Source organism: Tachysurus fulvidraco, chromosome 11 (genome assembly GCF_022655615.1).
Source record: "Tachysurus fulvidraco isolate hzauxx_2018 chromosome 11, HZAU_PFXX_2.0, whole genome shotgun sequence".
Taxonomy (NCBI): Eukaryota; Metazoa; Chordata; class Actinopteri; order Siluriformes; family Bagridae; genus Tachysurus; species Tachysurus fulvidraco.
This window is the reverse complement of record NC_062528.1, coordinates 21,279,956-21,302,455: the sequence shown is the minus strand read 5'-3', so window position 1 is coordinate 21,302,455 and position 22,500 is coordinate 21,279,956. Positions and strand designations below refer to the sequence as shown.

The following is a 22,500-nucleotide window of genomic DNA, read 5'->3' as shown; positions in this document are numbered from 1 at the left end:
TTTTTTAATGATGAATGATGGATTTATTCTGTGTAACATAGCAGATGAGTGCTAGATTCGTATCCATCAAACCACTGACACATTTCAGACTCTGTATTAAACTGATAGCCGTAGTCTTTAGCTTTGTAGCTCCACTCGACACTGCCTCGCCTCACGTACTGCTGCAGGTGTTGTTGTTGACCTCGTCGGCTGAGAGACTCAGCGTCTCGGCGTTTTGTCCTTCTCCCTCTACGATGCGCAGTTCCTCCTGAGACGTGTTGGAGTGTGACATTCCCCCCGAACACGAATCCGTCTGAAACTGAGCACAGACACAGCAGCTCCGGTGTCACCAGAGGAAAGTGAAGCATGTTAAATTGTTAGAATTGTGATATTTAGAAACCAGAGCGCTGCAGACCTTCTCGAACTGCTGATCCTCGAACGAGATCTTAGCCGTTCCTGACTGTCTGACGCCCGAGCCGTAATCCGGAGCTTCTTCGTCAGCTGTGAGGAGAAAGATCAAGGTACTGACTTCCAAATCTGTTACTGTAAAGAGACTGCTGGGTTTATATCAGGGAATATTTAAGGATGATCTGGATTGAGGAAGGCGGCATTTGCTTTGCTTTATTAAATTGTGGGGTGGGGGGGTGGGGTACGCCTATTTATGGTGATTTGTACATTTTGAGGGGAGGGGCCAGAGATATTTATAGTGATTAGTAAATTTAAGGGCGGGGCCAGGCCTATTTAGCTGTTAATTTAGGGGAGGGGCTTCTTCTGTGTCGGGGTGGTTTATAATTTTTGAGCTATTTAAAATGAAACAGTCATTCATTATTATTTTTATTCTTATTATTAATTTGAGTTTTGTGAGTTTGTTTTTCTTTCGTCCCTTCTGTGGTGAATCTTAGTAATTAAATAAAATTTGTATTTTTACAGCTTCTGAATGTTTGTATTTTCTCACTAACACTTAACATTTATTTATCTAGTGCTAATGAGCAGATAGTGTGAGGTGATGGTACCTGAGACGGCCTGCACCGCGACCCGGAGGAAGCCCTTCACCTCGCCTTTCTCGCTCACGATGGCCACACGGTGCACCAGAGGGACAGGGTACAGCAGGTTACTCAGGTACACAAACGCCCTGTGGATGACGAGAGGAAGAGTGTGAGAGATCAATTAGAAGAGGAAAAATGAGTGCAGGATGAAGGTTTTTTTTAAGGTCGACGCAGCCACACTGCCATTGCACACAACACCACACTGACACACAAAAAAGCAACCAAACAGGAAGCTGCTCCAGCAAAAACCAAAGAAAGCGTCTGCTGCTGGTCTCTTAAAACCCAGCGATCCCCCGCCGATCTCAGAAAAATGAGCTGAGGCGATAAACTAGCAAGGCTTAATGCAGCTCTGTGCTACAAACTGGACTGCTTTTATTTACTGTTATAACACATGCATAAACACTGAAGAACACATTTACACAGCAATAAAAACAGGCAAAAACCTGGGGGCGAAAACAAACCTGCTGGAGGCGGAGCCAAACCTACCTCAAAATGTTTTCTGACATTATTCATCGATTTCCCGAGACACTGAGCTATCGTGATGTACATAAAAGGTCAACAAAGGTCAACAAAGGTCGACATTACAATTCCTCCAGATTCAACCCGACAGCAAAGCAAAGCAACTGGGATCAACCCTGGGATCGAGTGACGTACTTTATTGTGATTATTGGGAATCAAAGCTAACCAATCAGGATCATGCATGCTTCTTATTTCTCTTTAAAGCTGCTAAACAGTTAACTACACTGTAAGTAACTATGGTAGCTGTAGCAACACTACTGTCTCATAATGCTACCTACTTTCCAATGGATCTGTTTATAAACTAATCATTATGCTTCTTTTAGAAACATTATAATCTCAAATTGCAAACTAGATAGCATTAAACTTGTAAAGGAAGGTGCACATATATAACTAAAACTGTGAGACTAGTTTAAATTGGCTTGGAGGAAAAGATATAAGGAGACCTTCTGGATGTAAACACCTTTTAAGCGACAGATAAAGACAATGAGTTAATAAAAAGAAGAGAAAACAAAGCAGCGACCGTAGCTAGCGAAGTAGCATTATAAATGTGAAATGTGTGTATTTTAGTGTTCAACTCTTATTAAATACACTTACTATAGTACTGTACCGCCGTTGGGTTTATATCATCGTTATGATGCATCAACATAAACAGTAATAAAGAGAACGTGAAATATGTTTAAAATGATCTATGCTAGCTGGTGGAAATTAGCTTTGATATATATAAAATATATATATATTATATATATATATATATATATATATATATATATATATATATAAAATATATATATATTATATATATATATAATATAGAGCATGTCTATCTCTCAGATCATCTTGTATATAAATCATTTCACACAAATTCACACATTTTCTTTAAAGGTTATTCAGTGCTTATGCATGTCTTATGAAATCCTTATGAATAAAGGCTTTATATCGAGATTGAAGATTATATTCAGACAGTCCCTTTACTTCTGGCTTCAATTTTTGTTTGTTTGCTTATTTGTTTTTTAATAATAAATGTATTTATCATCGATTCTTCCCCGCTTAAATGAAATGGGTTTTAAGGCCATATCTCTGATTGGCCTTGGGCGTGGCAGGAGGCGTGCCAGAGGGGAGGAGCTTATGACAAGATTGGTGAGGCACAAAAAAATTACAGCATGCTCAGATAAACAAAAATGTTGAGCGATCCAAAATAAATCTCAAATTTGGCTCTGACGGTTCGGATGCACACCGGAAAATAAATAAATAAATAAATAAATAAATAAATAAATAAATAAATTGTAACGACCTTAAAGAAAGATGAATTTCACTCCACGTGAACTGAAAGGTGAAGTCAAATTAAAGTCAACACACATCACGGGGTGTTTAATGTGTTCAAGTGAATAAGGAGGTGAAAAGCCAATCGATTAAAAAAAAAAAGGTTAAAGGATATTGGGATATAAATTTGAGCTCTGGCATGCCTGGGTGAGACGCTGCAGTCGAAACCAGCTCTTTCATCCTGACCTTCATCAGCTGATACATGAGCACAAATACACACGTGTGTCCTGTGTTACTGCCACAGTGGCGAATCAATCAAAAATTATAATCAAGTATTAGATGTTCTGTGGATTGAACAAACATCTGATCCATGAGAGTGCTGTAAAAGATAAGATGCAAAGTATTTGCCCCCTTCCTGGTGTTTTGTTTTACGGCTCATAGCTGGAAAAGAGCAGAGTTGAAAATGTTGAAAAAATCGATCTAATAATCACTCACATTTGCTGAATTGTTTGAGTCTTGTACTGAATTTTGTCAGATATACTGTAAATAATTTATTTAAGTGGAACAAACATAGAGGAAATCGTGGAGGAGGAAAATCTTTTCCTAAGCACTGTAGAACTTGTAATTAGATCTTAAACTTAACTTGAACAAATTTACAAACTTAAGATTCATCACGATTTCTTTTACGCTAACAGGGAATTTATGTTATGAATTTATGCTTCCTTTTTGTCATCTACGGTGGCCAAGAAGTGCAAAACACATTAACAAATCCGAAAACACAACGACAATTCAGACAACCCGGAGGAGGTTGGTACAGTATAGTTTGTGATTGGAACACTTAGCGATCATTGGACAAGACACCTGTCACTCAAGGTATATATGAAGTTCAACAGTCTGCCGCAGGGAAAAGTTGGAATGAATGGATGGAACGGATTACTGTGGATTAATTCTGTTATTTTCTTATATTTAAACGGAGAACTTTATACATTACACATAAGATTCCATATCTGTATATCTTGAGTGACAGGTGTCTCGTACAATGATCGGTAAGTTTCCGTTCAAAAACGATACCTACCGTTTCCGGGTTGTCTGACTTGTCGTTGTGTTTTCAGATTTGTTCATTTGTTTTGTACTTCTTCGCCACCGTAGTCGTCTCTTCATTCCTTATCATTTTATATCGAAGTATATCAATAATCAACTACCACAAGACAAGTTCAGTTTCAGACATCAGTGAAGGTTCTAGAAGCTTTTTAAGTGAAATCGAGTGCTTATAGAAGCACGAAATCTACAGCACGAAAACTCGCAGATTCATCTCCAGCAGCGGGACACTGACCAGGCAGGGACTAATGAGGAGCGAGTGAAGGCTGTAAAAGATTCTTTTTTTTTTTTTTCCGGAAAGCTCATTTGAAAAGAAACATTATTGAGTTGGGATCTGAGTCCTGATACAAACTTCGAGTCTCACCCAGACACACTGCGAGAAAAAAATCTGTTTAGGGCACGTCATCTGTATTCATATGTGTAAACCTTCCACGTAGGTGTGTGTGTGTTTGTGTGTGTGTGTGTGTGTGTGTGTGTGTGTGTGTGTGTGTGTGTGTGTGTGTGTGTGTGTGTGTGTGAAAGAGCTGGTTTCCTCTGGCAGCGAAGCTCCTGAAGCCTCACCAACCTTCCCACTAAACAGAACAGAGGCCAGCGGTCGTAAAATGGGTCCTGGCCTCGGCACTGACGGCCCTCCTCCACACTCATCTCATCGTCCAGGTCCTCTGACTCAGCCTCCTCCTCCTCCTTCCCATAATGCTGCTCGTCTGCGAGCTCGGTTACATCCGAGTCGGGCTCGGAGAGGGTGGGGGAGGGGGAGGGGTCTCTCATGCGCTCGCTCATGCACGTTTTCAGAATGGGAGTGCTGGTGCAGCCGGAGACACGGGAACTGGGTTAGTACAAGCCTTCACATATACACACACACACACACACACGCACGCACACACACACAACACGCACACACACACTTGCACATATGCACTTAGGTCCTGATTTACCAAGACTTTGAATACCAAGTAACAATTTGTGTTTCCTAACTACATTTACATTGTCGCTATGTACAGTACCGAGGGTTCGTCTTTATTTCCCGCATTTCCTTTTGTTTAGTTTTTTGATGAGAAATAATACTAGGAACTTACAGTACATACGGTACATATACACCATCTAAAGCTACCGTATCTAGTTAAACAGAAATGAACAGCATTTTAAACAACGCACAAATAAGAGTAAATATCAAACGTGCCAAATACAGAAGAGAACGTCAGATGTTTCAGGTCAGATGAAAGGATTAAAGCATGGAAGGATTCTCTGGTATCAGTGACACGGGGCATATGACTGACCGGCTGAGATCTACAAGACAGATGTTCCACAACATGAACTGTGACCTTAAACGGATGAATAAATACTTGATAATCCTTGATTATTTTCCTGTAACGGAGCATTCACATAAGAACACAGTAATATTCTTTCCACTCATGGAAGCTTAATAAAATCTGGACGTTTCAATGTCTGTAAGTGCAAAGTGACTCAGTGATGGTGTGGGTGAAATATCAGGGTGCAAGCAGAAGCTCGGCTGCTGGATCTCAAAGCAGTGAGAAGCACAACATACACACACACACACACACACACACACACACACACACACACACACACACACACACACACACACAGACCGGTACTGACCTCCCAACAAGGCGGAACCAGGGGAAGCGGTCATAAAAGGGGTCCCCGCCAGTCAGGGCATGGTCACAGTCCTCCACGGTGCTACTGGGAATATCAGCTGCTCGATCGTACATCTCTCTCATCAGGTCCAGCCTCTGTCTGTAAAAACACTCACTTCAGCTTTAATTACAGGAAAACTTTACAAATATTACACTGTACTGCTGCATTAACAATATAATTAGCAACATTAGGATTATAGCATTAGCATTTTAGTCATGGCTGCTAATAAGACCACAACTCTTACACAAAATGAAATGAAAACATTAATATGCATATCAGAAATAAATACCTTAATTTTTCTAAGGTCCAGTAGTGAGTGGCTCCATTCTTCTGGTCCTGCACCTCCACAGCTACAATAGTGCGAGGGAAAGGTCTCTTCTCACGGTCTTTAGCCACGCTAGGAGGCAGGAGGTCAGGAGGGAGCGGAGAGTAAAGTGTGTCCGTCAGTAAAACAAACTGGAACTGAACCTGGAGAGACACAGAGCAAGAATTACACCATGCCAATTCAAAACAAAATGTTTCGATCCAGGACAGCGTACGGTACATGAGTACGGTACGTGGTACTATGCTCTAAATAAATAAATAAATAAATACATACATACATACATACATACATAAAATTTATGGAAGGAGTCTCCAGTGTCAGAGAGAGGGACAATAGGAACTCACTTGTTCAACATTAAATGTAACTAGAAATTGATCAAACTATGATTTGCTGCTCTAAATGGCAACTGTTATGGTAAAAGGTATCTACTAGACTTTAAAACACCTGGGGATGTTCTGTTACTGGAAAAATAATCAATTTGAGAGTGGTAACTGTAATTCTGCTTCACATCAGGCCGCATCATATGATGCTGTTCTACGTCTTAAATAACACACACTCGTAAAATATCTATAATTCATAGTTGGTGGTGATTATCAGGTGAAGCCATTAGAACTGTCATCTTCTCTCACCTTCTTTTTGAGCTCCACACTAATGGCATTGGCCTCCTTGAGAAAAATGGCATTTCCCCACAGTAAGTCCCGCAGTGAGGTAAACTGGTAAAAGCGCCATTTCCGGAATGCCCAGAGTGCCAGCTCAATGTCCCGCTGTGTCCATGGCACTGTACCACATGGAAACATTTAACACTTTAAAGCTATGACACACTTTTAGACAATTGACAGTAACAGCTTCCCACATTTCTTGCTCTAAACTAGTGTTTGTAGATTCTGTTGCTAAAGAGCTAAACACAAACTTTCACTTATCTAACATTTGTGTGTTATCTCAATTATACATGCCTTTTCCTCTAGATCAGATGTGTCCAGATCAGACCACTTCCATCCAGATCAGACAATATGATTTCTTTATGACTACAGAAATAAATATTTGAATGATTTTTCCCCTGCACATATTGCTACGTGTTCATCAACATGGTATTGACTTCCTCTGATATGCTGATGACACACAGCTATATGCTGAAACCATCCACATGTTATGAGTTTAATATGAAGCAGAAGAGTGTGTAAAAGTCATTAGATGATGTATCCTGAGGAACTTCCTGTTATTTAAAATGTTTATTGTAGTCACTCCATGTCCCTAGTGCCAGATTCCATGTCTGGTGATTGGGTGTGGATGTGGATTGGATTGCCACCCAATCCACATTGCACCGGCCCCTTACGGTTTCTCCTGCAGGTGGTGGGCCTACAGGAGATCGGCCCCACGTCCCTCTTTCGGGCTGAACCCGGCCGGGCCCCAACCCCGGGCCTGGCTCCATGGTGGGGCCCCGGTTGCGCCTTACCGGGCGATGTCACAGTCCTTGATTTCACTTTTCTCATAAGGGTTTTTTGAAATATAATGAGCTGAGGTGGCTCGGGCATCTGTTTTGGATGCCTCCTGGACAGCTCCCTGGGGAGGTGTTCCGGGCATGTCCAACCGGGAGGAGGCCCCGGGGAAGACCTAGGACACGCTGGAGGATCTATGTCTCTCGGCTGGCCTGGGAAGTCCTCGGTATTCCCCCGGGAAGAGCTGGAGGAAGTTTCTGGGGATAGGGAAGTCTGGGCATCCCTGCTTAGACTGCTGCACCCGCAACCTGGCCCCCGGATAAGCGGTAGAAGATGGATGGATGGATGGATGGATGGATAGATGGATGGATGGATGGATGGATGGATGGATGGATGGATGGATGGATGGATGGATGGATTGGAGTCACTCCTGATTGTCCTGATTATTGCAGCAGATGTGGTCCTTACTAGGACTGGAAAGTATAATAATATAACCTCTTAAAATACCAATTCCCGAATGGTCTCTCTACTGTATATAGAAACCTAAAAGGCTTGCACTGCCCAAAACCTGCATTTCAACCGTATGATTTTGACTGTAGAGACAGAAGTAAAGGGACTGTTTTATTCAGGACAGTCTCCATTTGGTACGTCTCAAGGTTTGTAGGGTTTTTGTCCTCACCAATACCACCTCTGACTTGACCACACTCATGTAACTCTGAAGACCTGAATGTGACCAGGTACTATGTGGTACTCCATTTTCTCTGTACTCTATATACTTGATACACACGATGGCCAAAATGTGTACACCTGACCATGACACCTATATCTGGTTGTTGAACATCCCATTCCAGACTCATGGAATTAGTATTGAATTCTTCTTTGCTACTATAACAGCTTCCACAGGATGTTGGAGGTCACCTGAGGAGTCATGGCGTGCAGTTGGTGTTCCAGTTCATTACAAATGACTTCAGTAAGGTGAAAATCAGGGTGTGTCCACACCGACCTTACGTTAATTATACTAATATAACCTAGCCTTACATTAATAATACTAATATAACCTAACATTAATACTGATATTATCTTTCCTCACCTTCCTCTTCCAGTTCCTCTTCCTCTTCTGTGGTTTCTGGGTAATACCGTGAGTCCACCTGCCTCTGAAGAGCCTCCAGCTTACTCTCATAGTCCTAAAAATCAAAATACAGGTTAAAACTTTTCTACATTTCTGGAAAGGCATATCTTATTTTCAGACTTGCTAGCACTGCTCACTAGTCTCTGCTGCTCCAGAAGGTTGCTCGCCTCCTCCCGCTCCCTGCGGTACTGATCCTCCAGCTCCTGTAGTCTGAAGATCAAGACAAACATCAAGGTAAGTAATGGGATAACCAGTAAACCATGCTGGATATATAAAAAATATACACAGCTCTATCTTGAGTTGCTTTATTATTATGTTTATTGTTATTACTTTGACTCTCATACCTTTGCTCCATCTCCTGTTTCATGTCTATGCCCTGTTTTTCCAGAAGCTCTCGCTGAGCAAAGGCCCAGTCCACGGGCTCCATGGGTGTCTCGGCGCATGGTGTCCTCTCCCGTTCCTGCCTCGCCTGCTCTGGGTCGTTAAATCTGAAAACGTGGCTCTTTCCCATGATGATACGGTTCCCTGAGAGGAATACCATATGCAGTTGAATGTTACCAACTGAAGGTACCATCAAATAAAATGGAACCTAAGAACCAGTGAAGAGTTCTTTCTAAGACTGTATCTCACAAAGGTGATATCTGTTATAGCCATCATGTTAGAAATAATAGAATAATAGATTTGTTCCTCAACCAGGAGCTTTTAGTTCCTTGGTTGTGTCCAAAGGCCCATGGATGAAAACAGGGTCAATGAATGAAAACTACATTCAAGGACTTAATGCCCCTTTTCCACCGGAAAGAACCGGGTGCTGGTTCAGAGATAGCGCTAGTGCTGGTTCAAAGTTGGTTCTACTGGCGAACCTTCTAAGAACCGGTTTGCCTTTCCACCGGCTAGAGAGCCATCACAGCGCCGAGTGTGACGTCACTGTATACGTGTCACGTGTCCCAGCAACATTAGCGCAGCAGCGGCAAACACAAACACATCATGGCAGATGCTGCTTTACTGTTAATGCTCATGGCTTTGTGAACCTACATTGGCATCCAAACGCGGCGAATAAAACGTGTACGTGCAGATCCGTGTAATCTGTATAAACGGAGGTTGTAATCGATAAAGTACATAACATTATTTTATCGTTAACACAGAAAAAATTTAGCCTTAGCATGTAGCTTCCTACTATCATGTGTGCTGATAATATATCATATCGCGGTAAAGTAAAAATGTATTAAACATTAGTATACTTAAGGTACATTATCAAGTGCGCTAACAGTAGCCCCGCCCACAGCCCCGCCCACAGCTCCTGACGCAAGCGGTTCTTAAGTCTAGACCAGCAACGTTTTGGTGCTACTTAAGAACCACTTTTCCTGGTTCGGAGCCGATGCTTTGGCGGTCGAAACAGAAAGAACTGGTTCTAAATTAGGCTCTGGCTCCAAACCAGCACTCGAACTGCCTCGGTGGAATAAAGGCATAAAATGTACCTGGAACCATGGTTGAGGAACTTAAATGTTCTGGAAACAAGGGTGAGAAAACTATAAGCTTCTAAAAACATTTGAGGAACTAGAAGCTCCTCAGGATATACTGTAGTTATAAAACACTTACCAGACCATATCTATATGACAAATCAACACAACAAAGAACAACATACATTATTTTGTAAGTCTCCTCCATGGGTTACTGTATCAGAAATGAAACTTATCCAGTAGGATTCACCTGATCTAAGAACTGTGAGCTCAGTCACTCTCTTGCCATTGACATATATCTCTGCGTCCTCACATGGCTCCAGGACCACCACTCCCTCTCCCGAAGGTCCAGTGCTGCTTGTAAAGCTGCAGTGCTCTTCTTTAATGAAGTGTCCACTCAGGACAATGTCTTGCCTACAGCTAGCATCGTCACGGCCAACCCTGGTAACGACGAGTCAGTAGGTGAGAGAGGTAGATTTAATCATTTTACTGCACATGCGAAAATAAAACTCTTACTTGGTGATCCCGTCTTTGATGTAGTACAGTAAACACTCAGACATCAGTGGGTCTTCGTTCAGATTGACCAGATGAGGTGTCTGAAATTTCATATCAATGCAAATTCTCAATTATCCTTCAGTTATAACTAACAGGAATTCTGATATCTCAGCGTCTAGAGTTTCCTCTGACCTTTTTTGGTGAAAACACTCCGACAGTGCCTCCATCTTCCCTCATGGCCACGCCCATTTCAGCCAGAAGAGCCTCCCTATGGAGAAAAGTTATGAACTTTACACAGGTATTAGCAAAACGTGTAGTTTTAATAGAAAACATATTTTATACTATGGAATTACTTGTTATGACTGTTGTATGACATGGTAACCACACGAAATGCATATCTAATTAGACAGCATGTATATGGTATATGCATCGCACATGTATAGAAAATAATAATGGTTGACCGATGACATGGGACTGATCCTACAGCTGTTTATTGGATTTCTAATGGGATTTCGAGGTGTTTTATGGGACTTTGATGGTCTCTGTTGGTGACATTGGGGTTCAGTGATTATTGGTAGTCTGATGGAATTCTTTGTAATCAACACTTTGAAATTTTTTGTAATTCAAATGATGAGAATTTAAGATATAACCTGGATTTATAACTGAATCTATAATTGGAGTCTTATAGACCAGTGGTCCCCAACCCCCGGGCCGCGGATCGGTACCGGTCCGTGGACCAAATGGTACCGGGCCGCCCAAGGAACATTAACATCGACCGGTCCGCGGCGACAAAAAGGTTGGGGAACATTGACTATAAAAATTATTTTATTCTATTATTTTAAATCTGTGTTGAAATGTTTCATGGAGATCATTAGGTCATTTCCAGTAGAAACTGATGTTTTGGGTTTGGCCACCAAGAAAACTTTACTTTAGCTGAAAGACAATTTAAAAGAACATGAATAATACATGCCATAGATACTGCTCTGTTATGAAATACTAGCATGGAATATTTGAATATAAGAATGGAAAGATGCCTTCTCTTCTTCACTGTTCAATTTAAACTGAATTATTTATCACACATCAACATAAGACTTTTTTTTGGTTTGCCAAACTATTAATTATTGACTATAAATTGTTTGGACTGAGATACTCGGGTGAGTCTGACCTCTCCATCCTGATGGCCTCAGTTCGCCTTAGTTTCTCCTCCCATGTCTCATTGAGCTCCGCAATGATCTTCTCTGTTTCCTAAAGGCAGCACAACAATTAATGAAATTGTCTTAAAGCCCATATCTGCTTTGGTTGTAACCATCCATCCATGTATTCTTCCATCCATCCATCCATTCATTTGTTTAACTACCTAACCAGCCATCCACCTGTTCACAAATCCATCAGTTTTGTCATACATCCATTTATGCAACTATCCACCCATCTAGAGAGATGGATAATTTACTCCTTCCACCCACCTATCTAACAGTCCATCCATCCATCCATTTAACAATCCATCTATCCATCCATCCATCCATAAAACAATCTATTCATCAGCCACCCCATCCACCCTTCTATCCATCAATCTAACCATCTATTTATTCATCCACCCATACATTCTTTGATTGACAGTCTATCCATTCTTTACATGTCCATTCATCCATCCTATTGTATGATGTATGCCATCAACAACTGAACACCTTTTAGTTTAGCGATCAGCCAACAGATCAAAAAATGTATCAAACCATGTCTATTTTTTCATCCCTTCATCCACAACCCCTCCTTTACCTTGAGCCTCTCAATGGCTTCCTCACTGCCAGGGGTGAATATGATCCGGTCGTGTAAGTTGCTGATGGATCCGGCTCGGCTGGAGAGAGCCGAAAGAGAGGGAGAAGGACTCATCCCTGTCATCGCATTGGTCACTGTGAAGAGATCACGGCTTTGATTGACAGCCCAGACACTATTCGAGTTAGCGTTGTAGTTGGACAAGTCTGTCCAGAAATGTTTTGGAAAAGAGAACAGGAGAATGTGGAAGGAGAGATACAGGAAAATGTGGAGGTCAAAAAAACGGATAATTATATGGACGCAGGGAACAAGAGAGAGGAAGAAGTGTACAAAATTAAAGAAATGAAGCTTCACTGTTTAATTACAGAGCCAATACAAAGCAAACGATGAGCATAAATTTGAGGACTCTAACATTAACAACGAGCAATGAGACCATGACAGTGTCCAGACATTCAAAACCGTGTTACTGTGAAAAACATTAATTTTATGCCTCAAATTCATTTCAGGGTTATAACCATGCCTGAGCCATGACAAGTGCTGGTCATGAGGCCAGAGCTAGAGCTGCTGATCTGCTTTAGGGATCCTACGTTCACATTAACAGCAATTCTGTGAGCATATTAGTTAAAAGAAAAAGCAATAAGATCTAGTGATTGTTCTAATAGCAAACCTACTCTTAACCGTAAACTGTAGTCCATCAGCCAAAGCACGCTTCATGTGTTTTAGGACATAGTGCAATTCACCAGGAGCCGAACTTCGCCACGTAACTGAACATTGGAACGTTATGAGAAAAGCCATCTGGACAACCATCATCACTTTTTCCCCTCAATTTGGTATTGCTGCAATCTTAGGCCCAACCTTGTGATTCTTAATGGTGTAACTACAGAAGAAAGCTTATATGTAAATTTGACAGTTCCTGGTATTTTAAAATTAAGAAATACCTTATGGTTCGTAATGATGACGTTTTTAGCTTACTCCTTAGCTAAATTATTTCAGTCTCATAGATCTAAACTAAAATAAAAACAAACATATTTGGCTGAGAGACTACCTTTGCTTTAAACAAACAAAAAGAAATACTATTACTAATACTGTTTATAACTGTTATAAAGACTTCCTTGTTCTGTTCTAACACCAGAAGCTGGGTCGGCTTTCACACGAGGCCTTTATATTTACTTTATAACACTAATAAATACTCATTAAAGATATTCTAAACAAAAGTGTAATACTAATACAATAAAAACTGAGCAAGATATCAATGACGCATCTTCTAATGTGAACGTAGGCTGGGAGACAGAGAGAGAGAGAGAGAGAGAGAGAGAGAGAGAGAGAGAGAGAGAGAGAGAGAGAGAGAGAGAGAAGGCTCCAGCCAGCTGCTACCAAGCCTTGCCTTAATGAATAATAATTAGCTTGAAGCATGTAGAAGTGAACAGAACGACCCAGGAGCACCACAGTTTAGCCATGGTTGTGGTGGTCCTGAGCCACTGCTATGGTCTTTTTTAAACTGCAAGGCATTGTGGTGCAGAAATACACACATTTCTGAGCAGGTATTCCAGGAGTAGCAGCTCGATAGGCTGAGGAAAAGAAAGAGAGGAAGACAGATGCATTCCTCTGATGTATTCACCTGCCACACAGAGTCCCGAATTTAGTCACAAAAACTCTACAATAATTGCAGCTCGAGTTCCTTGTTCTAGTCCTACAGTAGTTTCATGTGTGTCGACATACAGTATGTCTTGTTCAGAGTGATTATTAATTCCAGAGATTCTACTATATGCATGTATCTAAGTAAAATGAAGATCCACATGTTCCCAGAGTCCTACATTTATTTCCAGGGGCATCTGTTCCCAGGATCTAATAGTGCCGGAGTTTTACATTCTCAGACTCCTACTGTATATTTCCACTCTCAGGGCACAATGTTCCCAAAAATGTATGCTCCCTCGGATTGGTATTCCATATATTTCTATAATCAAATGTTTCCAGAGGCCTATGTTCCTAAAGCCCTACTGTACATCCCTGGAGTCCTACATTCCTAGGTTCTTCCCAGAATCTTTGCATCATCTTTACATTGTTTCCTATTCCCAGATTTCTATTCCCATGACTTCAAGAGTCAAGTAAACCGATCATTCGATGTTTTGAGAATCTTATGTACTTAAGGCTTAATAGTCCTAGAGTATTTAATCTGAGAGATCTATATTCCCAGGGTTCTTTGTGTTCATGTATGAGACTCCCCTGCATGAATAAAACATTATTTATAATATTATATAATGGAGACTCACTCTCGATGATATCACCTAGGCCTTGGGCGTACAGCAAGTCCTTCAGACGAGCCACTTCCTCCTTCAGCTCACGCACCAAGCGGTTGTTGGGGTCTTCGTTAATGACAGCATTACAACGAATCTGTTTCGCACGGTCAGCGTATCTGAGTACAGAACAACAGAACATAACCTTGACATGTGTAAAATTAATGGCAGTAAAAGATTACAAAGTGTAGACCCTCGGCTGTGCTGCAAAAAATATCAACTGGAGTGATGGGAGGATTGTAGAAGAGATGACCAGAAGTCTGGACACCTGACACTCATGTACGATTCTTCTCCAAACCGTTGCTATAAAGTTGGAAACACACAATTGTGTATGTGGTAGAGATGTGGTAGCTTAGTGGTTATTGTGTTGGGCTACTGATCGGAAGGTCATGGGTTCGAACCCCAGGTCCACCAAGCTACCACTGCCGGGCCTGAGCAAGGCCCTTAACCCTCAGTTGCACAGTTGTAAGTCACTCTGGATAAGGGTGTCTGCTAAATGCCATAAATGTAAATGTGTAGGATGCCTCTGAGTCCACATGGTGTGGAAGTGAAGGTTGGATTGAAGATCTTGAGTGTTCTATCCCCAGTGAACACCTTTGGGATGAACTGGAGTGGAGTTATCTGTCTGATAGAAGGACAGAAGTCTGATCTCACTAATGCTCTTGTCAGTGAATGAACACTAATCCACACTGACACAATCCAACATCTAGTGGGAAACCCAACAGAAGGTTAGAGATGAGTGGAGCTGATTATAACAGCAAGTCCATCTTACTGCTCATGGTCTTGGAATATGGAATCTGTCTTGAGGACAGATTGCGGTGTGATGTTCAGGGCACCATAAACATTTGACGGTATAGTGTAGAATACTTGGAGTTTAGTGTATTACTGACTGTACACGTACCTGAGAGTGCTGAGAGTCTCGTCGTAGTTAATATCTGCAGGACTCAGAGCCGCTACCATGGCAGTCCGTGAGTTTCCCCCTGACCAAACAGCGCAGGTCAGTTTTCAGTTTAAACACAGTGTTGGTTTATAGTAACTGATACATAATTCTAATCATATGGAGAGATGATCTAGCAAAAATTACCTATTATTTATTATATATAATTATCTATTATTGGCTTTTATTCATTCATGCATTTTCTACCGCTTATCCAAACTTCTCGGGGAGCCTGTGCCTATCTCAGGCGTCATCGGGCATCATTTTCCAGACCTGCCAATCAACCTACCATGCATGTCTTTGGACCGGGGGAGGAAACCGGAGTACCCCGGAGGAAACCCCCGAGGCACGGGGAGAACATGCAAACTGCACACACACAAGGTGGAGGCGGGAATTCGAACCCCCAACCCTGGAGGTGTGAGGCGAACGTGCTAACCACTAAGCCACCCTGCCCACCATATTGGCTTTTAATCAGACTTTATCATATACTATATGCATTTATAGGCTAATAGGCTATTGTTTCTATAGTAACAGCTCATTAACAGGGACTTATACAGTTGTAAGTCATTTAAAGTGATTAAAAAATATTGAGTGGATTAACATCATTTGAACATCTACATGCTTAACACAATAATAATGCCTCATACCGAGGTTCTCCCTGAGCAGCCAGGTGAGTACAGAGTCTCTGTACGGGATAAAGCTTTCCACCTTCTTCTTCTTCTTGTTCTACATACAGAGAATCATGGGGTCAGATCATAAGTAAGAATAAAAGTAGAATATAAAAGTATAAACCAGCGCAGTATCTCACCTTGTTCGGTAACGAATCCTACAGATGAATACAAAGAAAAACAAATGATATTTTTAGAATCAATTATACTTAGTGATACTGTGTGTACAAGCTGCTCCAGATGTAATGTTATATGGAATCAGGTTTCTCACCACTTCAGCTAAAGCAGAAATCACTTTTCCGAGCGTGGTCAGGGATTTATTAATGTTTGCTCCTTCCTACAGACAGAAAAATTCAATTAATAACATTATATATGGGATGTGGTAGCTCAGTGGTTAAAGTGTTGGGCTACTGATCGGAAGGTCATGGGTTTGAACCCCAGGTCCACCAAGCTGCCACTGCTGGGCCCCTGAGCAAGGCCCTTTAACCCTCAGTTGTAAGGTTGCTAAATGCCGTAAATATATAACATTGCACAAAAATGATTTTATTCCAGTCCTGTTACCTGTTATAAGTGTTTGTAACTGTCTAAAAACAATACACAGCAGTATGTAACAGACACTTTGTTATTATTGTATAATTATGATACGCTTAACATCAGCTAAAGTAAAATAACTTGTATATCTGAATTTTGGTCATTTATAAAGCAAGTATTTTGAGTACTCTACAGTGTGACCTTATCCAGGACCACAGTTTTAGTGTCACCAGTCAGAACACAGCACAGTCCTCCACAGTTCTGCCCCAATACCACGGTAACCACCAAGATTATATCCATTAAAATGCAATGAATTGCTCTACAGCCCCACCACAAACATTCCACTATAACAAGCCATGCTGCAGTGCCACTGCAACCAATGACAGAGAAGCTTTATCTTTAATCCCACTGTAACTAACTGCACTAAAGCCAGCATCAAGCACCACTAACACCCCCCAACCACCACCACTACGACCACCAAATGCCACCATGCCACTATAGCAGGAGTGCAGTCACCATCCAGAATGAGCATACAATCGATTAGATTGCAGGTCTACACTCAAAATAAGCACACAATTCAAACCCAAATCCCATACCACACCACGTAAACCAATCAGAAAGCAGATCCCGTTCAAAGGACAACTTTAACCAATCAGAATGTAGATCCCAGCCAAAACACCACTATAACACCACTGGAACCAGTCGTAATGCAGATCCAAACCAATCGGAATAAAGATCTCGCCAAAGCACCACCTTATCCAGCCCTTATGTAATGATAATCTTCTAACTAATCAGAAGGCGGCTGTTTTATGATTTGTCAATTTTATTTTATTTTTATAATATAAATGTTTATTTAGACATTTTGTATCATCATGACCGATAACGTATCTGTAGTGAGAGCCTGAGGTTTGTGACCATGCTTTAACTGTAATGGAATAAATCTATATAAAACACAATGTGATAATATCTTAAAATCTTCAACTCTGATAACGTTAGGACAAAATAGTGTATTAATGTCCGGTGTAACACATTCAGACGCTTAGGACTGCAGAATGACTAAAGTCTCACCTTCAGTCTGGTGCCTTTGGCTCCGGTCGAGTCGGCTCTCTCGCTGCCTGCCAAGTCCACCAAACTGATTTTGCTGACCTGCATCCGGTGAGAAAATAGTTGCATCAGCGAAATAAAGCAGTAATATAGAGAGGAGCTAATGATCACTGCGTCTGTGGGCTGGTTACAGTCTGCAATCTCATTTCAGCCAATCATGCTCATGAATTACAAACATTTCATCAACTAAAGCCAGAAGTCTGTAGAATCGGATCCTTGGGATGAGACACAGAAATGGGAAGGAGAGATCTTTATTATTTTATTACTGTTTAATTATTATATAGAACATTATTAGAATTATGTATACTAAATAATGCTGGGCTATGATGCAGAGGACACATGGGAGTTAACTGGGTGTAAACAAGCTAACAAGCAAATAAATAAATTCTTTCATTCATTCACTCATTCATTCATTTGCTACCGCTTATCCGAACTTCTCGGGTCACGGTGAGCCTGTACCTATCTCAGGCGTCATCAGGCATCGAGGCAGGATACACCCTGGACGGAGTGCCAACCCATCGCAGGGCACACACACACACTCATTCACTCACACACTACGGACAATTTTCCAGAAATGCCAATCAACCTACCATGCATGTCTTTGGTTAATGGACCGGGGGAGGAAACCGGAGTACCCGGAGGAAACCCCCGAGGCACGGGGAGAACATGGAAACTCCACACACACAAGGCAGAGGTGGGAATCAAACCCCCAACCCCAGAGGTGTGAGGCGAACGTGCTAACCACTAAGCCATCGTGCCCCGTGCGAGGTAATCTAGTCAAGCGCTATATATTTGGCTAAAGCTACGTTAATCCCCACCTCCTCTCTTTTTCCATTGGTTCACATATTTAATCAGGTTACAATACATTATTAGCAAAACTATAATGAAGTTTTGAAAATAACATTTAATGAAAACGTACGAACGAAGGCCAAAAAAATGGAAAGTTTAAATTTTTTGTTGGAAATAATGATTCCATTTCTATTTCTTTGCATGTTACTGTGGAGCTAAACATGTTCTGAGGAATGATTATGTGTGTTTATTAGAGAAACCGAACCACACATATGGTTTCATGGAGGTAACGTGAACGTGGCACCTTTTCGGAGGTGTTGTCCGTGTCACTGTCGTGGCGCTTCTGTGTGAAGATGATGTTAAAGACGGCATGAGAGCGACTGCTCGTCTCGTTCATGTTCGTCGCTGCTACAGTTCTGTGAGAGAGAGAGAGAGAGAGAGAGAGAGAGAGAGAGAGGATGTATAACATAGACACTGCAATTTATTCTGATTCTATTATACATCCGATTTAATTAATCAACTAAACACAAAACACACAAATTGACAGAACTTACATTACATTTACAAACTCTAGTGATTTGGGTCAGCAAGTGACAGGGATTATATTAAATTTCATTTAATTTCTTCACAAACTCTTTCACTCATTCATTCATTTTCTACCGCTTATCTGAACTTCTCGGGTCACGGGAAGCCTGTGCCTATCTCAGGCGTCATCGGGCATCGAGGCAGGATACATCCTGGACGGAGTGCCAACCCATCACAGGGCACACACACACTCTCATTCACTCACACACATACACACACACACACACACTACGGACAATTTTCCCAGAGATGCCAATCAACCTACCATGCATGTCTTTGGACCCGCGGAGTGAACCGGAGTACCCGGAGGAAACCCCCGAGGCACGGGGAGAACATGCAAACTCCACACACAAGGCGGAGGCAGGAATCGAACCCCCAACCCTGGAGGTGTGAGGCGAACGTGCTAACCACTAAGCCACCGTGACCCCTTCACAAACTCAATCTAATTAATAATATTAGCTGTCCTGACTACTGAGCTGTCTTAGACTCCTGCTATGGTGAAGTCACATGATCAAGTTTGTGCTCGGAAAAGCAATTATAACTTGAGCTCTTCCCTTTGTTTATCTAGAGACAAGTGTTTCTTTCTTTTAGATATCTAATTACACCGTCAGATTAAATAATCGATCATATGATCAGTCCCTTCAGTATTATGCAGTCATTATTGCAGCCAGTTGGTGAAATCACAATCACAGGTTTCTTCTTTTAAACTCCCAGTGAGACACGTGTGTTACGTCTGTGAGCTGTACTCATGTTCGCACAAGAGAGATTTGGTCTAACGCATGTCGTGACATCACACGACACGTCTGGATCTGAATCTGCAGGAAATCTGTGGGGATCTAGAAAAATGTCAGCTCTGAAGGAGTATCACACGTGGAGTTTGCTTGCTCTTATTTTGCTTGCTGCCTCTCCTTTGTTAGACACAATACACACACAACAGTATATTCTGTCTCTTCCACTTGCCTGGCTTTGTTGCCCGAGTCCATCAGGTCCTGGATGTCATTGTAGGACGTGACGGCCATTTTGGACAGATCTTCCACATACGGCCCCATGAGTGGATGCTCTCTCACACGTAGGTTTCCTTTATTCTTGGGGTTAAGCAGATCTCTCACTCGCTCACAGTAGATCTCCATATAACTGACCTGAACATACACAAAGAGACGTCTATATCAGTATGTGTTTGTCTGAATGGGTGGGTGTGTGGGTGAGTGTGTGGGTGTGGGGGGGGTGTTATGTGTGTGTGTGGGTATGTGTTTGTGTCTGAATGGGTGTGTGTGTGTGTGTGTGGGTGAGTGTGGGTGTGTGTGTGTGTGTGGGGGGTGTTACGTGTGTGTGTGAGTATGTGTTTATGGGTGAATGGGTGTGTGTGTGTGGGTGAGTGTGTGTGGGGGGGGGTTTCGTGTGTATGTGGGTATGTGTTTATGGGTGAATGTGTGTGTGTGGGTATGTGTTTGTGGCTGAATGGGTGTGTGTGTGGGTGAGTGTGTGTGGGGGGGGGTGTTACGTGTGTCTGTGTGGGTATGTGTTTGTGTCTGAATGGGGGTGTGTGTGGGTGAGTGTGTGTGTGTGTGTGGAGGGGGTGTTACGTGTGTGTGTGGGTATGTGTTTGTGTCTGAATGGGTGTGTGTGTGTGTGTGGGTGAGTGTGGGTGTGTGTGTGTGGGGGGGGGTGTTACGTGTGTGTGTGTGTATGTGTTTATGGGTGAATGGGTGTGTGTGTGTGGGTGAGTGTGTGTGGGGGGGGTTTCGTGTGTGTGTGGGTATGTGTTTATGGGTGAATGTGTGTGTGTGTGTGTGGGTATGTGTTTATAGGTGAATGTGTGTGTGTGGGTATGTGTTTGTGTCTGAATGGGTGTGTGTGTGGGTGAGTGTGTGTGTGGGGGGGGGGTGTTACGTGTGTGTGTGGGTATGTGTTTGTGTCTGAATGGGGGTGTGTGTGGGTGAGTGTGTGTGTGGGGGGGGTGTTACGTGTGTGTGGGTATGTGTGTGTAGAAACTGTGCTGTAGTTCTCACCTCCACAGAGTAGGACATGTTGTTGTCTCCGTTGTCATTGATCTTGGTGAAAAGGTCTTCACACATCTGCCACAAAAACACACACAGAGCTTATTCTGGGGACATCGTGTGGCTTTATCTGGCCATTGTATTGTAATGGTACTAATAATATCCAGTAAGATCATTTTATCAGCTTCATGACAGAGAAGATCAAGCAGCTTGTAAGGGAACGACATAAATTTGCTATAATTTGCTAATAAGTCAGTGTTCCAAAGCTATAACATTATTCATTGTACTGTAGAGAAATGTACAGAAATGTCACCGCCACATCACTCTGTTCCCTTTCTGCCATTTTTGCCACACAAGCTGCTCAGGTACCTGATTCCATCTCTTGTCATCTCAATACTGATCTACTGCAGGTCTTTCTGTCCGGTCTGCCTATGATCACAATTTGTCCTCTGCAAATGATCCAAAATGCAGCAGCACTTGTTTTCAACCTGCCTAAGTTCTCCACACCACACCACTACAGCACCCCTGGAGCAGGGAGGGTTGAGGGCCTTGCTCAAGTGCCCAGCAGTGGCAGCTTGGCTGTGCTGGGCCGTGAACCCCGATCCCCGATCAACAACCCAGTTGAGCCACCACTGCCCCATTAATAAATTAATAAATGATAAGAAAATACTTCGAACAGTGATTTAGACTCATGGTGGTAGGTCAGTGGTGGCTCAACTGGTTAAGGCTCTGGGTTGTTGATCGGAAGATCGGGGTTCAAGGCCCAGCACAGCCAAGCTGCCACTGCTGGGCCCTTGAGCAAGGCCCTCAACCCTCCCTGCTCCAGGGGTGCTGTGTGGTGTGGTGTGGTGTGGTGTGGAGAACTTAGGCAGGTTGAAAACAAGTTGTGCTGCTGCATTTTGGATCATTTGCATTTTGGGTGCTGTATCATAGCTGCCCCTGCGCTCTGACCCCAACCTCCTCAGTTGGGGTATGTGAAGAAAAGAATTTCACTGTGCTGTAATGTATATGTGGCGATAATAAAGGCTTCTATGCCCCGTTCTATTCTTTATCTATATAGTGAACCAGAGTTCATGCATTCAGTGATAGAAACTTAAGCACTTTGTATGTCGCTCTGAATAAGAGAGTCTGCTAAATGCTGTAAAGGTAAATGTTCAAGAGAGAGAAGAAAGAGCGGCAGGTGACAGGATGACGGATATGAGTAATGACGCACTCGGTGACATGGCATTATAACTTCATTGTGGAAACAGTAACTCGTATTCTTCTTCACGAGAACAGAATCACACAGTAATCATTAAACCGATCCCCAGGTCCTGCTGCTGTTACACGTCTCTGTCCTTCTGAGTCTGTTACACTATAATAACGTACCAGAGGTATTATGCCCTGTTGGTCTTTCTCCTGTTTGCCCATCATGGTGTAGGA

General features: G+C 42.3%; 2 protein-coding genes across 11 annotated transcripts in view; one reads left to right on the top strand and one right to left on the bottom strand.

Annotated features, from left to right (window-relative positions):
* Positions 1-22,500, top strand: part of LOC113645130 (tripartite motif-containing protein 16-like) — a 664,889-nt gene that overhangs the window by 344,281 nt on the left and 298,108 nt on the right. The gene's annotated exons all lie outside the window — the stretch shown is intronic.
* The window catches only part of kif1ab (kinesin family member 1Ab), a 47,230-nt gene that overhangs the window by 16,721 nt on the left and 8,009 nt on the right, over positions 1-22,500 (bottom strand). For 2 of the 10 annotated variants that reach the window (XM_047820345.1, XM_047820339.1), the window contains exons 4-28: positions 22,447-22,500; positions 21,091-21,156; positions 20,042-20,220; positions 18,801-18,912; positions 17,672-17,749; positions 16,344-16,409; positions 16,213-16,230; positions 16,052-16,130; positions 15,369-15,447; positions 14,444-14,586; positions 12,177-12,310; positions 11,569-11,648; positions 10,596-10,671; positions 10,425-10,504; positions 10,159-10,349; positions 8,796-8,976; positions 8,589-8,661; positions 8,413-8,506; positions 6,516-6,664; positions 5,851-6,029; positions 5,523-5,660; positions 4,468-4,704; positions 993-1,111; positions 395-480; positions 160-298 (exon numbers count right to left, since the gene is read on the bottom strand). The exon at positions 22,447-22,500 is cut by the window's right edge and continues 126 nt beyond it. In XM_047820345.1, coding sequence (XP_047676301.1) covers positions 160-298; positions 395-480; positions 993-1,111; positions 4,468-4,704; positions 5,523-5,660; positions 5,851-6,029; positions 6,516-6,664; positions 8,413-8,506; positions 8,589-8,661; positions 8,796-8,976; positions 10,159-10,349; positions 10,425-10,504; positions 10,596-10,671; positions 11,569-11,648; positions 12,177-12,310; positions 14,444-14,586; positions 15,369-15,447; positions 16,052-16,130; positions 16,213-16,230; positions 16,344-16,409; positions 17,672-17,749; positions 18,801-18,912; positions 20,042-20,220; positions 21,091-21,156; positions 22,447-22,500 — 2,830 coding nt within the window. Of the gene's footprint in view, positions 1-159; positions 299-394; positions 481-992; positions 1,112-4,467; positions 4,705-5,522; positions 5,661-5,850; positions 6,030-6,515; positions 6,665-8,412; positions 8,507-8,588; positions 8,662-8,795; positions 8,977-10,158; positions 10,350-10,424; positions 10,505-10,595; positions 10,672-11,568; positions 11,649-12,176; positions 12,380-13,702; positions 13,742-14,443; positions 14,587-15,368; positions 15,448-16,051; positions 16,131-16,212; positions 16,231-16,343; positions 16,410-17,671; positions 17,750-18,800; positions 18,913-20,041; positions 20,221-21,090; positions 21,157-22,446 lie in introns of all 10 variants that reach the window. The other 8 variants (XM_047820346.1, XM_047820340.1, XM_047820342.1 and 5 more) reach the window with 5 other exon arrangements.